At 38.5% G+C, this 21771-nt stretch overlaps 1 protein-coding gene across 3 annotated transcripts in view; it reads left to right on the forward strand.

The window, feature by feature from the left end:
* Positions 1 to 21771, forward strand: part of NRXN3 (neurexin 3) — a 1622198-nt gene that overhangs the window by 1458218 nt on the left and 142209 nt on the right. For 2 of the 3 annotated variants that reach the window (XM_032482446.1, XM_006184279.3), the window contains one exon: positions 18041 to 18130. The exons of the other annotated variant lie outside the window; for it this stretch is intronic. In XM_032482446.1, coding sequence (XP_032338337.1) covers positions 18041 to 18130 — 90 coding nt within the window. The remainder of the gene's footprint in view (positions 1 to 18040; positions 18131 to 21771) is intronic. 3 annotated transcript variants of the gene reach the window in all.

The following is a 21771-nucleotide window of genomic DNA, read 5'->3' on the forward strand; positions in this document are numbered from 1 at the left end:
TAAGAATAGTTCCGAGAGCTCAGGCACTTGCCTAGATCACAGCAGAAGTGGAAATGCTGGTGTTCCAACCCAGACCACCTGACTTGAGAGCCCCAGTTTTAATCACTCTCTGCTCCTTCCATGGGTTTGCTTTAATACCCTCAAATACTTGCAAGCCCCAGAAATTCTGGTCTTATCCCAAGTCTTGACAATTTAGAATTGTTCTCTCCAGTTGGAAGTCAGCACTTCCCTGGGCATTTATGACATTTGCCTTCCTCTACATCATCGCTCGGGCCTTTGGGGACTCTGGTAGTGTCTTTCCTTTCGTGATCCCGCTTTACCTTCTAGCACCATATCTAAGCAGAGAGGAAGAGCTTTATTAAACGAAGTCTGTTTTACTGTTTAATGGTCTTGCTTGAAGAGTGGGAGAGTAGCAAGACGGTGCTCAGTATTTTTCCTTTAATTTTAGTTTTATCGGGCAAACCTCCTTTCTCTTCTGTGAATTCCCAGCCACAAGATAAATAGCCTTGTATCTTACAAGTTAAATACAATTACTGCTATCAAACCTAGAGCCTTTCTCTCCCTGTAAATGTATCTTAGAAGCTGATAAGAGTTTCAAGGCAAACTGAGCCTCTGGCTAATGCTAAAATTAAAACTAACCACCCAGAAGACAAAAAGACAAAGATATATACATTGATGTGTATGCAAATTATGTATTTACATATATTTATGTATATGTGATCATCCCGTGGAGGAGAAGAACATATCCAATGGAGGGAAAGGAGATGTGTGTCCATATAGCATATGGGCACGTGTGGCATATGCTTCTGAGACGTTAGGCTGACATATGACTCAAGGTTACTTGTAAAATAATGAAGTAACACACAGAGGAGCTTGTTGTAATGATAAAAATTTACATCGGATAACATGATGGGAATTACAGGAACTAAAGGTATTTATGCAGAATTCATTTGTGAACAGGTCAGTGCTTTTGGTCTGCAGGGTTGTTAACAAAAAGAATAATTTTTCTGGAAAATTCTAGAGTACTTTATAAGATGCACACCTTAGTCTTGGATCTTGGTTTATGTTTTTGTCATCTTTAGTAGACTCTCTTGGGATTTAGGAAAGGTGGATTTTTACTAACTGAAAGATGCATGATAATTGTTTATTTAACCACAGTTAAATATTATACAGATTATAGTCTCAGGACTCAGTTAAAGAAGTAAAGAGAAATTGGAGGGTCACTCTAGGCACTATTTAACCAGGGATGTCAGAAAAAGGATTTCTTAATTTCTATGAATAATGAGTACATTTATATTAAACCAAATCCATGGAATGACATTTTCAAGATTAGAAACACAGTGTAGTCACAATTGTATGTGATTTTCAAATTATGTTCATTTGAGGTAGTATGACATAAAAATACTAATAACATCTTACTCTATGCAAGGCCTTTGTAACAACACGAATTCTTCTGAATTAAAGCAATCATCAAATATTGCACAATTTCAAAGCTGGGCTAAGTGAATTACAAGGTGGGTTTTTTTGTCCTTTTGTCACAGAAAGCTCTAGTTAAAGGAGTAAATGAAATTATGGCCTGCAGAATGTGTCTTTAATTATGAAAATCTAGAATTATCATCCTAACCTAAAACACAATTACCCTGTACTGTTTTCTCTCTGCCCAGAGTTATGTGAGCATCCAATTTCCTAAAACCCACCCAAGAGTATAGCTTTATTTATAGGAAAGCTTTCCATTTTTCAGTCTCCTCAATTTAAGTTTTACACAAGTTTCCTGGGCCCCTGTAGTGATTTAAAGCCTAAAAAGAATGTTAAGCTTCTTAGAGGAAGATGGTAATAAATATCCAGTAATAATAATATATATTCATATACAGTATGTCATTTATAATTCTATAAAGCACAGAGGGTAATGAAAGGTGCTCTAAACTGTAAACCACTCAATCGATTGTAATCATATTGCAGCTCATCTCAAAGAGATAAAAACCTTCCACTCCTCCCTGTCAATACCCCAGCAGGCTGAAGAAAGGGGAAAGGAGGGTCAGAGGGGGAAGGACGGGTGAGTAAAGGACAAAAAGGCACTTTCAATCCTCAATTCATGGAGTCAACGTGGATTGAATTAGATTCCCGGTGATAGTTACAGTTTGCCCCATGAGCTGCGTCTCTTTTTCACATGGTACGTTTACAGCCTAACAGTAAGACCCCTGATGCTCTGTGTTGGCCGGGATGGAGGGGTTCGCCAAATGCTGATGGTGGAGATACAGTGCTGCATAAGCATGCTTAGGGCCCAGGTGCAGAATTTAAAACCGACAATTCAAGCCAAAAGCTAAAGGTTATAGCAAAACAAGTGGATAATGGGCCAGGAAAAAAATTTTATATGGCATTTTCAAACAGCAGAAACACTTCAAAAGTCTTTTTATTAACTGATGTTGCCTTTTACACAAAAAATATATATATATGTTATTAATCCCTCATACTCTATCCATGTTGTGGGTTTGAGTGGAGTAATCTCCTTATAAATTCATTTATCCACCATTCAATTACTGTTTATTCAAAATCTCTTTTACATGTGGATCCATGCTAGGTGATGAGTATATGATGGGAAATAAAACATAGCCCCTGCCCTCAAGGATCTTATAGTCTAGTGGAAGAGAAATGCATGTACACAAGAAGACAGTTTTAATACTTATATCATGCAGTTTATTCAGTGCCAGGTACTGAACTGAGTTCTTATATTAAATCTTCACAATAGCTTATGAGGTAGAGGCTATTTTTACCATCATTTTACAAATGGGAGTATGGAGGTTTATGACATTAAATCCTAGGGTCATAAGCTAGTACATGAAGACCTGGAATTCAAGCCTGTAGCTCTTAGAAGACAAACCTAATGCTTCTATGCTCTACACTGCATTGTATCTGAAGTTCCAAATAGTGCAAGAGGGTGCTCTCAGTCAGGTGAGATCTGGGTTCAGTGGCACATGTTAGTGCCTGAAGGAGCCTGAGGACCAGACAAGCGTGGGCATGGGATGGAATCTGGGCTGTGACTTTGGGCTTTCTAGGACAATGCTAACAAACTCTACCTAGACATACACAAGCATGGACTGTGACATGACAACCTACGCCTTTCACACTGAGGAAACTAATGGGCGGGCATCCTTCATCCATTGTTTCACTTAGTGTAACCTGCTCGATGATTGCAGGAGAGAAATATCAATCTCCCTCTTTTACAAATGAATAAACCAAGGCTCAGGGAATTTGAGCACATTTGTTGTAGTCCCAGTGCCAGAGAGTGTCAACATTGGGGTTCTACACAGATATGTTTTTCCTGCTCCCCTGTCCCTTTCCGTCCTACTTTTCCGTCTGTATCCCAGGAGCTTTCCAGTTGGCACTGTATGTGAAACTCAAATTCATTTGGTTGACAGATGTAAATTCACATGCAGACTTACTGTTGTTTCTCACGTCGCAGAGCATGCAGTACACTCTGCAATCACATTATTAAACATTTACTAGAAATGTGCTTCTGCTTGATGCACAGCCGCCAGGCTCAGTGTTTAATTAAACTAGATTTGTCTTCATTTCAATCACATCATAGAAGTGTGAATTTTTCAGAGTTCAGTGGTGCAATCTTAATTCCAAATGCCTATCGGTGTCTGAAAGCTGTATATCCTGGAGAAGGGGTAGGGTAGTGCAAAGTATCCTTGCATAAAGGATTTTAGGGGAATACTATTATTTAACAATAGATAATATTGATATAGTGCTTATTCTTTGCTGGGTTTATGGATTATTATATTGAATATTTCTTACAGCATCCTGGAAAGGAATTCTAATATTATTCCCATTTTAGAGGTGAAGAAACTGAGTCTCAGTAAGGTTAAGTAACGTACTCTCCAGTATCAGATAATCAGTAGGTGATAGGGCCAACTTGGATTTGAATATAGGCATAGAGACCCCGACACCTTTATTTAGAGAAACTTTTTTCTGTACGAGGCCAGATGATGAGTATTGTAGTCTTTGCAAGCCTTAAGGTCTTTGTCGCAGCTATTTAAGTCTGCAGTTACAGTGCAAAACCAGCAGCAGACAGTACATAAATGAATGGGCGTGGCTGTGTTCTCATAAAACAATAAGCAGAAACAAGCTGTCATGAGCTGGATTCGCCACTTTGTTGTGGTTGGAGGACCTCTGATCTAGATTATGTGTATTTTGAAGCCTATAGCTCTGTTTTTACTAATCCATAAGTTTAATTTTTATGGACTCTCATCTCTGTTTGGAATAAAGGGAGAAAGATAATCTCTAAATGGATGAGTTAAATCCCAAGAGACACAGAGACTCGTCCTTCTACGTAGAGTAGCTTAGACCCACTGGTGAGGTTAGTTTTTTAGAATAAGGAAATGGAGGAGTATGTCAGTGGGACAGGCAGTCCATTTACCTGTGCTTAAACAAACACACAAAAACCAACCATACACGACTTTCTTAAGTGAACACCACAGACATGGATTTAATTTACCTTTACTTACGTTATGCTGTGCATTGCTTAGAGCAAGATTTGAAAGTAACAACCAGGAAGCTCAATTATTTCTCTGGCTCTGCTACTTCTGCTTAGTAGCTGTTAGGTCGTGGCTGTCCAGATACACTTTTCTCCCTCTGCCCTGAGGGAAGTTGCATACTTTCCTCTGGAATTCCTGGGTATTTTGTTAGCCACTGGTTTAGCTGCCCTGACCCGTTTTCCATAGCCCTTCTGTATAAAGGTGCCAACTGACTTCCTTGAGTGTATCTTGTCTTCTCCCTGCTCCCTGATTTGTCTATCTTCCAAGTCGTAGAAAGCGTTCTTTTCATTTTCTTGGCTGTCCCTAACCTGCCAATGAGAGTGTCCTGCTTGAAATTCTGCTCCATTTCCGGCCATCAATCTGCTGTTACGAAAGTGCACTCTCCTTAGATGTGACTCAGCCCACTTCCTGCTGTTGAGTTTTAGAGATTTCAGAATTTTTCCTCATATTTACTGAAGGAACAAGAATCAGGTATGTACACACAAGCATGACAAGTGTAAAATAAATTTTAAAGCACCAAACTAAGACCAGATTTTATCTATGCAAGAGAGGGGTCTGTTCACATTTTACCCACCCTAAGATTGATGGGAATAAAGTTATCAATCAAAAGTCAAAGTTCCCACCACCAGAATAAGCAGCATATACCGCCAGACTTGGCTCCTGATAGCTCAAGCAGAGTGATCACAGTTTTGTTAATTCCTCTCTTTTTTTGAGGCAAAGTGGCTGTATATTACATGCTCAATAAATGTTAAACTGCTGAGATTATCGGAGATGACTGCTGATTTTATTGTCTTCATAGTCACAATAACAATCTACACCAAGATAAAGAGCGTCCTTTACAAGCATTAAATATACTTGAGTCCAGTTTAAAAGCAGTAGAAAAATATCAAATGTTTTGTTACAGATAGCTTTTAAGATTTTACTGGAAAAGTTTTCTTTGTTGAAACAATTAAATCTGATTTTATTAAAATATCTTTACATTGGTTAGATGACTCTCTGCAGGTCTCAAAGGGTAGATTTCCCGGTGTACTTAGATAAAATGATAAAAGGGAGGAAGGAGAACATTTAGGCATTTACTAAAGTTAAAAAGATCTAAATATAAATCTAAAATGAATATAAATGTAAAGTAAAAGTAAATCTAACTCTTCTCAGACGGCCAAGGTTTAGAAATACTTATTACTTCATTTTAAAACCTATATAAAACTCTTGTGAGATGCTGACTGTTTCAAATAAAATAGGACTTTATATAAGTGAAGTACAAACTGAAATAGAACTGAAATGCTTTTAGACTTTCAAAATGAATAGTTGGATATTTTTACTGAGTTTTCTGTGTGGTAAGGGTGGGGCTGAACCTCCAGGAGAGGTAAAAATGAAGGCAATCCATAGAAAAGAATCTCTTGTTCTCAGGGAGCAACTGAGATCTCCTGGAGGAGATAAACCAAGTGAAATCTAATAGTTCTGCTTCATTTTGCGACTTTCTCCCAATATGGCCTCAGAGAATTTTGGGCTCCAAGTAGGCCCATAAAGGGAATTTTGAAATACTCTTAATAGATCTGTTCTTGAAGTAAGTCAACTGAAGCCAGTGAGGTCCTGTGCCAACACTTTGACTCACGGTTCTGATCAGCCCTGATCCCAGATCTTTACAAGGCTCTAGTCTTGTTTCCACTCTCAGGAACTGCGTGCAGTTCATCCGCAGCACGTGCTCCAAGCCCACCTTCCTGGTAGCCTCCTTGAAATGCAACAGTAGTTATAGACGTTGCCCATAAACACATAGGCCAAAACATGAATGAACTTTTCAGCCAGTAAATCCAGCTCACTCTGTGGCTGCATGGTTATAGAGCTGCCTCATTCTGCCGAGTTACAATTGCTTTAATTTTTTTCTGGTCAGAGAGAACAATCAGTAGAAGTGCACTTGGTTCTTCTCTCTTCTGGATTTGATCCTTGATTGGTGCCACTCCCCCCACTGCAGCTACTTAGAACCAGCAAAGTGTTGACTAGAGGACTGAAGGGTTTGAGCAATAACTGTGAACCTTCAGACCTCACTGCTTTTTGTACGTGTCATGCCGGCTGAAATCCCAACGACACAGCCAACCTCTAGGGACAGCAGCAACCTTAGTATCCACATTCCTTTGTTAACAGAAACCATTCAGATTCTTCTTTAAAAGTACTTATTGGGCATCCATCTCCGTAAATCCCTGTGCTAGGAACTGACTAATAGGAATCGGACCATTATTCAATGAGAACGTATCCAAGTCCAACAGGAAAAGGAGGAAATCTATGTATATCTTTACTACTCACTTTGTCTAGGTTTTCCTTTCTGAATCACACTCAAAAGTAAATCTTTGAAAGAAAAAAACAAAGAAAATAAATCTTTGGACAGCATCCTTGAAATTTGGTTAGATGGGAAATTTCAATCCCTGTTCAGAAGTCTAGATACTTGTGAGGATTCCAGTGTGATTTAAATAAGCCACCTTCCGTGAAAATCAGAAATGAAAACATGAAACCAAGAAAACTGCATGTTCTATTCTCACCTGTCTCATCTCTCGTCCTTATTATACCTTATATGCACCAATGTTCTAAGTGCTTTTTGACAAGGCAGCAACGTTACATCAATAGATATTGCGTGAACTTGAGTAGGCAAACCGAGTCACTCAAAGGCCTTTTTTTAATCTCTTGGATCATTATTGCAAAGATAAAAGTCAGTTTCTGAAAGAGTAAATTTCAAAGTAACCTAGCAATTAGAGTGGTGAAAAACACTAGGTCATCTGGTCCACTTCCCTGGTTGGTTTAGAAATTTCTACACAAAATGGACTACTCTAATTTGACTAGTGTAATTTGAAATATCACAGATGATAGTTTGTTTTTTCCACCAAGGGAATAGATCTGTCTGAGATCTCCTCCTTGGCTTTTATGTCAACAAAATTTTACTCAATTCCATTATTATTAGGTTTCTTGCGGTCTCTCATCTTCCGGGAGCCTAGACAGGCTTTCTTCATACGGCGGACTCAGACTCAGACTCTACCAGCATGAGAGACGAGCACCAACATGCAAGGAGGGCTGTTCAAACTTCTGCTTGCATCACATTCACTAGTATGCCCTGTGCCAAACAAAGCAAATCTCAGAGTGAACCCAGAATCAAGGAGTGGAAAAATAGACTCAGCCTCTGATGGGAGGAGGGACAAAGTCCCCCTGTGAAAAGGACAGGGATATTGGAAAGGGATTGTTACTCTTTTGCAATTTAACATGCTGGCAGCTTGGGAAACGTTCTCACTGTTGTAACTCTATTTTCCTCTTGAACTTTCTCCCTCTCAATTCTCAAAGCCTCAAACTGAGTTTGGAAACTGATGGCTTTCACTGTCCTTTTATTTTTTTTTTACCTTTAGGATATGACATTTTGGCATTAATCTTGGCTTTTCTGACATATCACATAATTTTCTTTTTTCTTTTTCTTTTTTCTCATTACGTCATCTTTCTGCCTTAAATTGAGTTAATGGTGTTTCTTTTAATTTTGATTTTTATTGAAGTGTAGTTGATTTACAATATTAGTTTCAGATGTACAGCAGAGCAATTCAGTTATACATATACATACATATATACATATACATATACATACATATATACATACACACACACACACACATACATATATACATTCAGATTCTTTTCCATTCTGGCTCTTTGAGAAGATAAACAAAATTGGTAAACTTTTAGCCAGATTCATCAAGACAAAAAGAGAGAGGTCCCAAATTAGTAAAATCAGAAATGAAAAAGAAGTTACAACCGACACCACAGTGATACAGAGGATCATAAGGGGCTACTATGAGCAACTATATGCCAACAAAATGGAGTTAGTTAATTGTGTTTTAAAAAATTAAATGTCCATTTAAAATTTTTCTAATCTTTGTTTTTGTCATTTCCTCTTGGATGCTCTCAAATACTTTATCTGCCTTTGGTACAGGGTATTTATGATATGTTAGTTTCATTTATAAAATGTGTTTTGTTTGCATAGGCTATGTTCTCTCTTTCTTTTCTTCCTTTTTTTTTTATTAACAAAATCAGTTATGTTATAAAAACAGCCCCATCCTGATCTTTACATTAGACATTTTCTCTGAGCTGAATTCATTGTTGTTTATCATTATACTTTGTTTGTAGCCAGATTTGAGGCCATGCTGCAGTTCTCACAAACAAATCAATTTGAATTAATTTGCCAAGTAGAGTTAACAAGGTAGTGTGTGAATTCAAGATATAGTACACTGACTGTATTCCCTCGGGTTATTACGTCACTGGGAAAATTCTGATTCTTGTACCATATTGTAGTAGTGTATACCTGACCTTTGAATCTTGCAGTAAATGATGCGTGGCTGCCAACTGGTTCATTTTTTGAAAAGCCTTGGAAATGCCATGTAACCAAGCAAATAGGAGTATAGACAATTCTTTAATTAATACCTTTGTAGGGGGAGGGTGTCTTCAAGATCTACACTGTCTGATGCTTGCCCATGCTAGGAGTCCTGTTTCTAAGGATGTTCTAAGTGAAAGTTTGAGAAACATTAAAACAGGGAAAATATATCTCTTAGATGATCTTTGAGGTCACCTCAACCTTAAAACTGTAGTCTCCTCTCGAAATAATAAACTTCAAGTTCTAATGAATGGTACTCCCAGAAGCTGCTTTGTAATTATGAAGCACAAAAAACCATTTGCTTAAGAGAGACCTCCGTGGTTATGTGGCCTCTCCCTCACCCTCACCCCTCCACACCCTCATGTGTTCACCTGTCCCCAACAAGTTCTCTAGCTTGGAGAATTTTTTTCCGACTGGAAAGGCTATGGTAAACAAATAGGGAAAGTAGTCCTCCTAAAAGCTGAGGAAATGGTACTAGAGTTCCTCCAAGGAGCTCAAATCTCTGGATCTTGGATGAGTAATGTCTCAGGATGCTAAAGAAATTTGAACTCCAAGCCCCTGTGAATGTTCATTCAGGAACAATGATGGGAGTCAATCAGAATAGAAAATTAGTTTGAGAAAAGTATCCTAAATTTTACATTGCATAAAAAGATGGACCTCTTAAATTTGGAACTGATACATACAAATTCTCAAGTGCTTTATTAGACAGATAAGTTGGTGTACATTTAACCATATTTAACAAAGACTCTGGTGATGGCATGGGCTTTTCAAAGCAAGTCTTATCAAAATAGTCTAAATTCCCTTTGGATAGCATTAGCAAATTGGCCAACAAGAAGTATGTTATAATGTAGAGCATCTTCATTTCCCTGAAAAAAGTATAATGTAAGGAGACCTAGAACAGCATCTTAAGGAGAACTGCTTCTGGTTGAACTGAAACAGCCAGATTAAACTCCCTACTTACTCTGTGTCTATTGCTGTGTAACAAATTACCCTGAAACTTAGTGGCTCAAAACAGCAAGCTTTCGTTATCTCACTGTTTCTGTAGGTCAGGATTTGGTAGCAGCCAAGTTGAGTGGTTCTGTATACAAGTGTCTGATGAGCTGAAGTTAAGATATCGACAAGGGCTGAAGTCATCTCAAGGCTTACCTATCCCTGGAGGATCTGGTGGCTTTAGTTCCTTGACATGTGGGTGTCTTCATAGGGCTTCTGAAGTATCCTCATGACTCAGCACTGGTTCCCCAGAATGAGCCATGACAGAGAGAGAGGGAGGAAGTCACAGTGCCTTTTCCGATGTAGTCTCTAAAAGTCATACATCGTCAATTCCACCATGTCCTATTCTTTAGAATTGAGTCACCAGGTCCAGCCCACCTGTAAGAGAATCAAGCTCCACCTCTTACAGAGAAGAGTTTCAAAGAATTTGTAAATATTTTAAAGCCACCACATAATCCTCCTATTCTGTAAATTCTTCAGGGTCTGAAATGAGTGCTCAAAAACTATGCTTATCAAACTTGTGAGGAGACACAAAACTGCTACAAGACACGAAAGACCTAGAGTTAAACATTTTCTTCTCAGGTTGGAATGCTGTTATGAAACAAAAAAGAATAAATTTAATGGGTTGTAATTAAAGTCCTACTTTGCAGTTCATGAAGCATATTGCATGAGTGCAAGATGGCACAAACTTCTGGAAGCAATTTAATTGGAAACTTTCTTGGGCTTGAGTTGTAAACAAGCCTAATATATGACTGTGCTGAAGTATGGTTGTTTAAACAACTGTTGTAAACCAGTGTATTCATCAGGTCAAGGGTGGGGGCTATGTGATCCAGTGACTGTTGTTTTTAGATCCTTTGGGAACCATATATTCATTTGTAGGCATGAGGTTCAAGGTTAGTCTAGAAGAACTATAATTTATAAACACCAGAGATTCCCTAAGATCTAAATTTATCATGGCCTCAGAGATGCTGCTATTGGTGTGACTTTCCTATTCACGAGGATGAAAATGTTCCTAACTGTTGTCTATTGAGGCTGTCCTTCCAAACCTCCTGTCTGTCCTCTGAGCTGTGTAGGGACATGGCGCATGTGTATTTGAATGAGCATATATATATTTTTTAAACCAAATATTCTAGCATTCTGGCTTTAAAACTTTGAGTTTGATGTTCTCTGCATGAGAGGAATGAAAGGAAATGGGACTGAGGGGTGGGTGGGAAGGAAGGCATTTAGAGAGAAATGAAAGAAAACAACAAGGCTAAGGAGGAACAGCGAGATCACACAGAGGGGAGGGATGCAGGAAGGAATGGGTCGTGGGACAGAGCGAACCCCAGGATGGCACTGCACCTTTTGCAACAGTGGACAAAATATGTGACAAAATGAAGGGCACTTGGGGGAATCTTGAAAGGATTTTAGGTCAAAAGGTTGAAGACCGAACAGTAAGGTTTTATGTTGAAAAAGAAACTTGAAAAGATTTGACACTAAAAATTGGGTAGTGAAGTACATCTTAGATTTGCCTTCTTTTTTGTTTAACCCTTCTGAATCAGGTACAATGATAGCAGTAACAACAATAGTAACAAGTCAAATACTGAGCACTCGTGTTGTACCACACCCCATGCTAAGTGCTTCCCATAAACTTAGTTCTCAGGTAATTCTCACAGCCACCCTATGTTATTATACTTACAATTCTCGTTTGATAATATTATTAAAATTTCCATTTTATACATGGAGAAACTAAAGCTTAAAGACACACCAAGACGTAGATATACTTAACAAGTTAATCAGAAAGGAACTAGACAAAAATCTATACTGAAATTGACTAGCCTAGCTTCAGAGCGTATTTTGGAATAATTATAGGAGAAGAGTGACACCATTTGAGGAAGGAAAGCAAATTTTATAGTCAGTTTTGTTTTGTTAATTTATGGCATGTCATTTTGAAAGTGGATCTTAAATAAAGAGTAACTGTTAGACCTACCATCAGGAGGAAAGCTCTAGTAGCTATCACTTAGAAATATTCTCTTAAACTCTGCAAGCAAATAAAAATACTGTGGTCACCTGGACCTTGTTTTATTAATCTTTCTGGGATTGAAAGTATCCTTAATGAATGAGGATTAAATAAAGAGAAAGCCCAGGAGCAATGAGCTTCAGGAAGAGAGTTGAAAATGGCTTCAAACTACAAAGAAAGGGTAGGGATTGGTGATCCATGTTCTAATTATTGCATCAGGGTAAGTGGTCTTTAGTATTATAACACCTCAGCCGAAACGGCACTTTGACTTAGATTTGGGATATGAAAGAGAAGTTCAATGTTAACATGTTTGCACACAAACTCACCTCAGCCAGCCTTGACAAAGGTCAAGCAAGAGGGCCACAGTCACTTGGACAACTGGACGCAGAGCACCAGGGTTACTTCTCTAGCACCGTCCTCGCTCTCATCCCCTGAGAGCTAAAATAAATACCAGACCCTCTCCATTCCCAGGCTCCTCCAACTTCCCGTGGGCGCCTTGCGTGGATTATTGCATTTAATTTGTACAAAAATCTTGTGATGTAGGCATTGCTGTCTTCATGCATAGTTTTTGAGCAGATGAGGAAGCTGAGACATCTAGACTAAGAAAATTGTGCGAGTTCACAGAACTGGTAAATAGCGGAGCTAGGACTGCATCTCACGTTTGAAAGGTTCCACAGCCAATGCTCTTTTCGTTCATGTCTGAGCCATCTTTGCTTAAACAGCTCAGCTCTCGAGCCTAGAGATGGTAGATCAATGTTATGAAATAGGAAGGAATTAATATGTCTGTCCACATGTATTTTCCATTCCTGAACACACCAAGAAGAAAGGAGGCAGTGTGCTTCATCAGCCCAGCCGTGCGTGCCTGGGTGACCCACGCTGCTTTCTAGGGGTAACATCTCATCACTTCAGAAAGGTGGTTCTCCCTGGTTCCTGGAACCACGTAAGTGAGTCTGGAAAAGCTCCCTTACTTAATAATGCCTTTGTGCTCTGAGTCTATTAATTTACTTCCCCAGCCGATCAGTTTTCTGCTGCAAGAGATTAATTTCTTTACCTTGGCACAATAAAGGATCAAGGCTCACAACATACAAATAGTTCTTTTTTTCTTCAGCCCCAAAGGTGTGTTGTGAGGATTAATGAAGTGATGCTTATAATTGCATTTTGAGCTCCTTGATCGAAAGGCACCTTATAAATACAGGATATTAATTCTTTGTTGAGGTCCATCCATCACTTACAAGTGTCTGAACATTCTAGATACCCTTTGGGTAACACAACACCCCACTTTTTGACTCTAAGAGAGTTCATCTGGGTCAACACCAGGAACAAGACCAGAGCCGAGCTCGGAGAGTCTCCCCAGTTCCTTGTCTTTAGTGTCTGATGTTTGCTTCGAAACTCACAAAGTGTTCTTTGGGGAGAGAGACATTCTAAGAACCTCTGAAATGCCCTACTCCTTGATCCTACCCACATCAATTTTCTTTTGCCTCTGGCTCTAATATGTAGTATTCATTCCCTGACTGTTCATTAGACCCGCAGTCTCATTTTTTAGTGTCAACAAAGCAATAAAGAAAACTTTTCCTTCCTTTATTCCAAGACTCAAAACAAAACGCAAAAAAATACCTCTGGCATTAATTTTGCACAGATGAATGTTGCTACAATATTCCTATTAGCATATCCATGTGCTTGACTACATTTCAGGTGGTATTAACAGTCTACCTGCAAGAAAGCATTTTCTGCCAACCCGGTGCAAATTGCCAGAACCTTTAAGCAACTCTTCCTCGGCTTAGCAACAGTACATCATCATTAACTGTGGCTGGACCAAGAAATCACATTTGTCAATGCCTGAATTGCTCTTTTCCTTTCAGTGGTTTTAGAAACCCACTTCGATTTGGAAATGGGGTTAGCTGAGTATATTTTAGAAAATACAGAAATATAAAAAGCAGCAACCAGGAGATTTAGAAGATATGCAGGATGCTTCATTTTCTATGGTCAGTTAATCTTTGGATGAAAACCTTTGTGGGACCAAATGTAATATGGTTCATCTTTTGAATGAAGGCCTGGAAACGTTCTGAGACTGTGAAAGCACCCCACGGAATAAGTGTGCTTCCTTTTGATTATTAAGGAAGAGTTGAATTATATCAGTAAAAATCGTTCAAATAAAGTAGGTTTTTATATCCCAGGTTCTGTGTATACTCTACCTCTTAATGTCTTATACCTGGTCGTCTGGTGAATCGGGAAGTGGGAAACCGAGGCTAAGTGACCTACACAAGGCCACATAAGCTTCTAAAGTTGAAACTCGAAGCCAGCTTTGTCTCCAGAGCCCATGGCCATAGCTCCTACGCTGTACTGATTATTGGTTTAGGAAAATTAGTATAGCTTCTAATGAATAGGATCTATGTTTGGACCAATAGAGTATAAAAATGATATTGTAAAAGTTACTTTCTGAGCTAGACAAGAGTTCTCTCTGTCTTTAAGCTCTACAACTGAAACAGTTTTTACTTCTTTGGGGCCATGAACCAGTTTCAACTTTACATCTTTGGGACCTTAAGGAGGGACTGATGTATTGGGAAATTATTCAAGGGTCAGCTTGCTTTCTTTGTCTTATCTTCCTCTGTTCTCTTTTCCTTTCATCCTAAGCGGTTTAACCCAAATGTAGTAAGTGTGTGCTATTTCTGCATAAAGGTTGGAGCCATGGGTATGAACCAGTTGGGCCTTAATAGTTTCACATCAGAGCTCTCTGCTCTCCACACTGCTGTAATTCAACAGTGCATGTTGTAGGTGTCTCCGGAAGCTGAAATATTTGATAATAGAACCAATACTACAAAAGCAAATGACAATAAGAGGCCAATTGTATAAAAAAAAAAAAGGAGTAGATGGAGATATACACACACACCCCTAACTTTTATTTTAAATAGAATGAAATATGACTAATGTTTTTTTTCCAAAATTCAGTTCCATGTAGGTGAGTGTCTGATCCACATAAGTAATTTAAGGATCTCCTAGTGCAATTTAAAGGTTTCTCAGTGTGCTTGAGAACTGCAGTCATTACATTTTTTGGTCTAATTAGTAATGCACATACGCCTCTTTTTAATGACATTATGACATTACTATTCATAAGGCCATTCTTTTTTGAGGATAGCATCACTTTGTGTTGAAGAATTGATTTTAGTCTTTGTTTAAATTTTCATATTGGTTGCTATATGAAATGTACAACTAAATGTCAGTGAGGATTTCATATGAATGTATATGAATTTGTCGAGGCTTGTTCAGCTTTCAGAGTAGTCCCTGTGTATGAATTCTTATATTTAGAATGTTGTTTGCTCTTCAGTCAGTCTAGCAAATGGGGCTCGGGGCAAATGAACTCATTCTCATGCACATGTTTCTAAAACATTTCTCACTAATGTTTGAGATAAATTAAAATAAAAACCAACAAGAACATGAAAAGAGACTAAGAACAATGTTAATGTGGCCATTTAAACCGATTTGGTTTTCCAAAAGACCTTCCATCTCTCACGACTCTTAACAGTATGCAAGATTGCTATCCCTAGTGCCAGATACTATGAATCTGGTGTGGAAAACTTAAAACTTCTTTCTAAATGTCTTTAAAGCTGAGATGGAGAAGAATGACTCTCTCTCTTTCACTGTCAGAAAGGTCTAAGGTTGAATCATGGCTATGCTGTCCTCCCAACAAACATATCACTTACTGATTATCCAACATAGCTTCTTATTTTTCTAGCCTATACCATGTTCCAAAATGAATTTCTATGGAGCTTTATGATTGACAGAGAGTGGATGGGGAAGAGGGGTGCTTAGGAGGACCAAGACCCCTCTGTTTGTGGAAGAAGTAAATCAGTGTAGCTTCTTCATTAAGTTGGTGCATACAGAATTATCAGTTTGGACTTCTGAGTGTTACTAAAAATATTTAGCTTTCTATTTGCTATTGACTTCGATAATCCATTCTGCAGTGAGTGGAACAAAGATCATTACTATATTTAATATTGGAACCAGTGACAGTTACAGAAAGCCCAAAGTAATAGAATACAGTCAAGGTGAATCTGGCATAACCCATTTGCTATTTCTCAATTTCTCAGTATGTTGTTGTGACTGAAACTTGAGAGAGGTCAGAGCTTACGAAGACGGATGACATCCCTTGCGATACCCGTCTCCTGTAGGGTAAGATTAAGAGTCATAGGTATAGGTTCTTTGCGGAAAAGTGCATGTTCCTTTTTTTATTAGGATGTGTGAGCATGTGGCCAACGGTGTTTTGGATTACTAGAATCCAGTGCACCCAGATCTACCAGGATGATCATTAGCATGATCCCTGATTGGTATTTGCATTAACAGGTAAAACTAAACTCTTTCACCATGGGCTTATTGAAACACTGGGAAGTTAAGAGGCCTTTCCGGTTTTTTGTCTGTTTGTTTGTTTTTCTCCTAGTCTGCACCCTCCCTTTTTTGTTTCTGTGAGAAATAGGACTTTGAGGAAAACTTTAAATTCTATACTGCTGTCCAGAATTGTTAATTGTTCTTTCCATTCATTGCCCATTATCCTTTGATATGTTAATGTAGTATGCTTTCTGCCGGCCAGACAGGGTCCCGTAATGCAGTCTGGAAACAGAGCCATAGCTGCTTCTCTTCATGAGTTTTTTGTTTGTTTTTATTTCTGGGTAGTGAGAATACTGAGTCAGCTTCTTAGAATAACTCGTTCAAAGGGGAAATCCATGAGGACTCTCTGAAGTATCTTGCGGTATTGCCACCCCTTTCCCGTGCTACCCCTCACGGAAGGCAGGGGCTAGTCCAGTCACCTGTGGGGCCTTCCCTCGGATGGGGGTGCCAGGACAAGCTTCTACTCACCTGGTGCTTTTCTCTTCAACCCTCACCCTGTCTCTGGCTTTTAGACTTCTTTAAAAATAGTTTCCAAGCCACTCTGTTCTGAGATTTTTATTTCACTTTTAATGTTGATAATTTGGATTGTGCTTCCCTGTATTCCAGTACTGTAGGACTATGAGTCAAAAGGAACTTAGAATCCACCAGCTTCTACTTGATCGCTTTGAGGCTGGTTAACAAGACAGAATGGTTCCCAAAGCATGGCTTTATTATTTTGTGGTCTGAAGCATATTCATTAGGGTGTATCTCCACAACACCACTCTCCAAGTCTGTCCTAATTAGACAAACCATCCGAGGGTGGTAACAACATTTAAGGAAGGAAGACAGGGGCATGCTAACAGTTAAAAGCATTATATTTGAGCCTTGAAACTAATTAGATATTTCATGCTTGGAAGAAGTATCCCTAACAGGCTTTCTGAATGGATGCTCATTCGGGAAAGACCTCATTAGGAAGGAAAGAGAGACTGAGTAAACATACAAAACCTGTGTCTATTAATGGTAATAAAATATAGTTGCTCAAGAAGTCTGAATGTGCTGTATCCGTATATTTCTAGCTGCTTTTATTTACAGATATTTACTTTGGGGTTCCTTTGATTTTAAACTGTGGGAAGAAAATCTGGACAAAAGGATAGAGATAACAAGAGTTATCTGTAATGTTATACCTATTTTGCATAGGTGATGGGATGCCTGGGCCCCCTTTGTGGAATAAGAAGATTCCTTTGGCCATCAAGGCTTAAGTTGCTTTCTTTGGCTTTTCTCTGCTGGAAGGTAGAGAAGTTACAAACCCCTGAAAGGAGACTGAGGATGTGCATGGCCCCGTGGAGTGAGGATGCAGTAGAGTGAGTGTGGAACATGCATGACTTAAGACACTGAGAGTCCCCTACCTCATTATGAAACTCACCTGATACTCACAAGTCAAGGGGACCCTTGTTCCTCCATTGACCCAATCAAAGTGTGGCTGGAATGAGATGGAGAAGAGTGAAGGTAAACCCAACCTCTGACCGATTCTCGTCTCAAGCCACGTTTCCGAAACGTGATGGAGCACTGCATAGCTAAGACTAACCTGACCTCAAACCTGTCGACCAAGGGCAGAGTGACTTCGACTCCACCTCCACTAAAGATAAATTGATCTCTATCTCTAAAAACTTCATAAAACACACCCAAAATCTAGGATGTTTTTTTAATGACTTATTGACTTTTCAGATTGTTCTTTAAGCTGTTTTTTAAACTTTAAAGGCAACACTGATAATGAACGCTTCCAAATGGTAAAACAGAAAATCCCCTTCAAATATAACCGGCCCGTAGAGGAGTGGCTGCAGGAAAAAGGTAACTGTCGTTAAAACTTTCATTTTAAAATCATTTGATTCTAAACCCTCATTTTTAAAGCCTGCAAATAAATGTTCCTTAAATGATAATCGCCTGCTGCATAAATGACTGTTTTAATTTTCATTATAATTTGTGTCAGCTTCCACCTGCCATATGTTGATAAATCATGCTATAATACATTGCCATTAAAATACAGTTAAAGGGACTAACATCTAGCTTTCTATCAGCATGACAACCACAAACAAGAAATTCCAGGAACCTTTAAAAAAGAAATGTATTATGGCAATTTAACCACTGCATGACATTATTTGTTAATTTGTTTTAAATTACCTCTTATACCAAAGCTTTCTAAAGAAATTTCAAAAAGCACTTTTTAAACTTACATCTTGAGACGGTTTTGGCTTTACTGTCTGTAGCATGGTTAACAACCACCACCAAAAAAATCATAGATGGACTCTTGTAACTTAAACTGCTTAAAACAAATATTATAAAGGGTGCAAAGCTTTTTTTCTTTTTAACATCTGTTTTTAAACGAGGGAAAAAAATAAGAAAGATGAATTTTGCCTTTAGCCTTAAACTAACAGAGGCAAATATATTTCATATATTACTGACGGAAACTAAAAGAAATTAAACTCATTTTACACTTTGGTTGTGTGATCCCGTTGTGTGTTTGACATTTCTGCAACAAAAGTGTACGTGGTTAGGACAATGAGTTCGAAAAGGAAAGACTAATGGGAGGCAAAACCAGAAGTTTCTTATTTGCTGAAGAAAACAACCACTTTGTTAATAAAAGAGGGCGGCGGTTATACCTGCTGTTAGAATTTTCTGTGTGGCTCCTAGTCATTGGATGTAAACTATTACCTTTCAATGAACAAAATAACTCTCTCTTTAAGAAGCTATTTACTCTGTTTTTTGTTTTTTTTTTTTTCTGAGCCAATATAAACTATACTTGTCTCAAGACTTTAAGTGAGTTTTTTAAATATATGGAGAATTGATGGAGTTATATATAAAAAGTAACGGGAGTATATTAATATGCAACTTAAAAAACAGAGGACAACTACAGTTTTAAGTGGCGTGAAAACATTCAGACCTTTAAACACGGAAAATCCTCACAGAATCTTAACTGTTTGCCCTGTTTTTAACGTGTGTGGTCTAATTAAAAATAAATTAAGAATAACTCTAAAAAGCAAATAATTTTGTCTAGTAATCACCAGCTCATAAAGTCCCTTTAACATTAAAGATGATGATTGCCTCACTTCTTAAAAAGGATAGGATGACTAGATGCATGTCTGAGTCTCATGTGCCTGAGAAAACTTTTTTGTTTCTTTCAACTTTCTGTTAATAATATTTTATTTTCCTCCATTGCCTTTCGAAGTCTAAGTTCAATGGCATGCCAGGCATTTTCATTTGTATAAATCATTATGAAGTTCGTAGTAGGCTTTCAGTTTTCCTTGCGATAGCATTGTTATCAGCCGGCTTTCATACAGAAGGATGCTTTCAAACACACAAGGAAACAAAGTCGAGTGGGTGGGACCAGGTCGGGGTGGTTCAGGTGGGAGGGAGGGAGGGAGGAATTCCAGCTTAACTGAATATGTGCATGTTTGTATATGCAAATAATATTGAAAAGAATTATTTGCACACTGGGAGTTTCCTCTCTTCTACATTGTTTTAACCAGAATTACTTTCTTGCTTCATTTAGGTAAGTAACATCTATTCGCTCTATTGCTTTACCTCTTCCTCTGTCCACCTGACTTGCCCTTCAAAAGAAATAGAAAGTGTATTCCAGAAGACCTTGTAGGGACAAGGAGTGGAAAAGGGTAAACCCAGAAAGATGATTAGGCAGAGGTATTTGGAAGTACTTGGGATGCCCCTGTGGGGTTATTTCTGTCATTGGAGAAGAGATCTGGGTCACAGCATTTCCAAGTCTGTTTTCTGACTCTGTCTACTATTGACTGTCTGACCCGAGACAATCCACTTAACCTCTTTATATCTCAGATTTCCTATCTGAGGAGAGGAGAAATAATACTGCCTATTCCCCAAGGGTGTTCTGAGGTTTAATTAATTAGTCTTTGTGCAACACTGACTGGAGACGTGCAAAGATTTAAGCAGTATGTGAACTTGGTGTCCAATTGAGGTAACAATGACTTCCAAGAGGATGGGCACCCAAAACAAAACACAAAGTCACCTGCTACGAATCCTGTACTAGAGCTATAACCAAATTTTGTATTATTGATGCTAGAACAATGATCAGATTGAGATATAGAGATACAGATACAATCATGGTCTCTCCTTATAAAAAATACAGTTGCTTGTAATGAGTCTCGATAAGGAGATCTGGAATTGATTTTGAGGAATTTGGGCAAATGATACAACTTCCTCCGCTCAGTCCCTTACATCCTTCAGTAGGGAGATGATAGCGATGGTTGTTTCTCACTTACTCACTTACTCCTGCTTACCTGAGAGAGAAGTTGATCAGAGGAACAGATGGCAGGAGACTTGAATAGCTCACTATTCCTTTAGTGCCTGCCAGCTATTAACCACCTAATCTAAGGTACAGAGGGCTAAGAAAGGGTTTTGAAACAGAAGAAAGACCGATCTAGCCAGAATAAACCATGAAACAGACAAGCAAACAAAAATTCAATTACTTCAGTGGTTTAATCTTCTAGCCCAGGAAACATATCTTGCCTTTCTCCATTCTTGGATCAGTCTTGAACAAGCAAAGATCACTTTTTGGAGTGAACTGTGGCTAGAATAAAGGAAATCCATCATTTCTAGCCAGTGTATTTCATTCAACTTTGCATTTCAATTCTCTGACCTTTTTATTTGTAAGCATTAAAAGAATAGCATCACTAAGAAAATAAGATGAAGATACCATTATAGGTGTGAAGTACTTTTGGAAATATTAGAAATATAAAATCTTCTACCTATAATCCGTTATAACCATTAACTGATCATCAGTGTTGGACTGTATACAAAAAAAGGAAAGGAACAAATGTTATGGTTTGTTAACTGTTATGTGAATGGGAGGGATAGCCAGGCATTGGGGCTCTCTTACCTAAGGTACTGAATTTTAGCCCTAGAGATTTCCTATTAGGCAATTTCTTACTATGTTAAGCCACTCCAAACACCTATGCAAGGCTGAGTGCATATTTATTCTCCCCTTCCATTGTGGCATTTCTTTTGTAGTAAGCTTGGGCTCCCAGGAAAAGCTACTGTCAAAAAATAAACAGTAAAGGGGTATGTGCTCCAGGCCATTACCCGGTGTCACCGTGCACTGAACTTTCTGCTGCATCTTATGTGAGAAATGAGAAGCCAAAGGATAGACCATGATGCAAGTGCACTGGGCACTGCAGGACTTGGTGGGGAAATAATGGAAATCTAGTAGATCTGTCTGATTGGACCCTTAGGATCTGGGCAATTCTCTTATCACTAAGGCCAGTAGATTCCATTTCCATACTCCAGGAATTTTTATAGAGATCGTTTTCACTATAACAAAATTATCTGGCCAATTCTCCACACTGTAGTGTTTTACATTTTCCAAAGGGGTGTTATTTATAAATCCTTCTTGACTAACATACCCTTTAGAGTCATTCAGTGAGTCAAGTTGGCTCTTGTACAAAGAGTTGCCTCTGAGCAGATGC

Source organism: Camelus ferus, chromosome 6 (assembly GCF_009834535.1).
Source record: "Camelus ferus isolate YT-003-E chromosome 6, BCGSAC_Cfer_1.0, whole genome shotgun sequence".
Taxonomy (NCBI): domain Eukaryota; kingdom Metazoa; phylum Chordata; class Mammalia; order Artiodactyla; family Camelidae; genus Camelus; species Camelus ferus.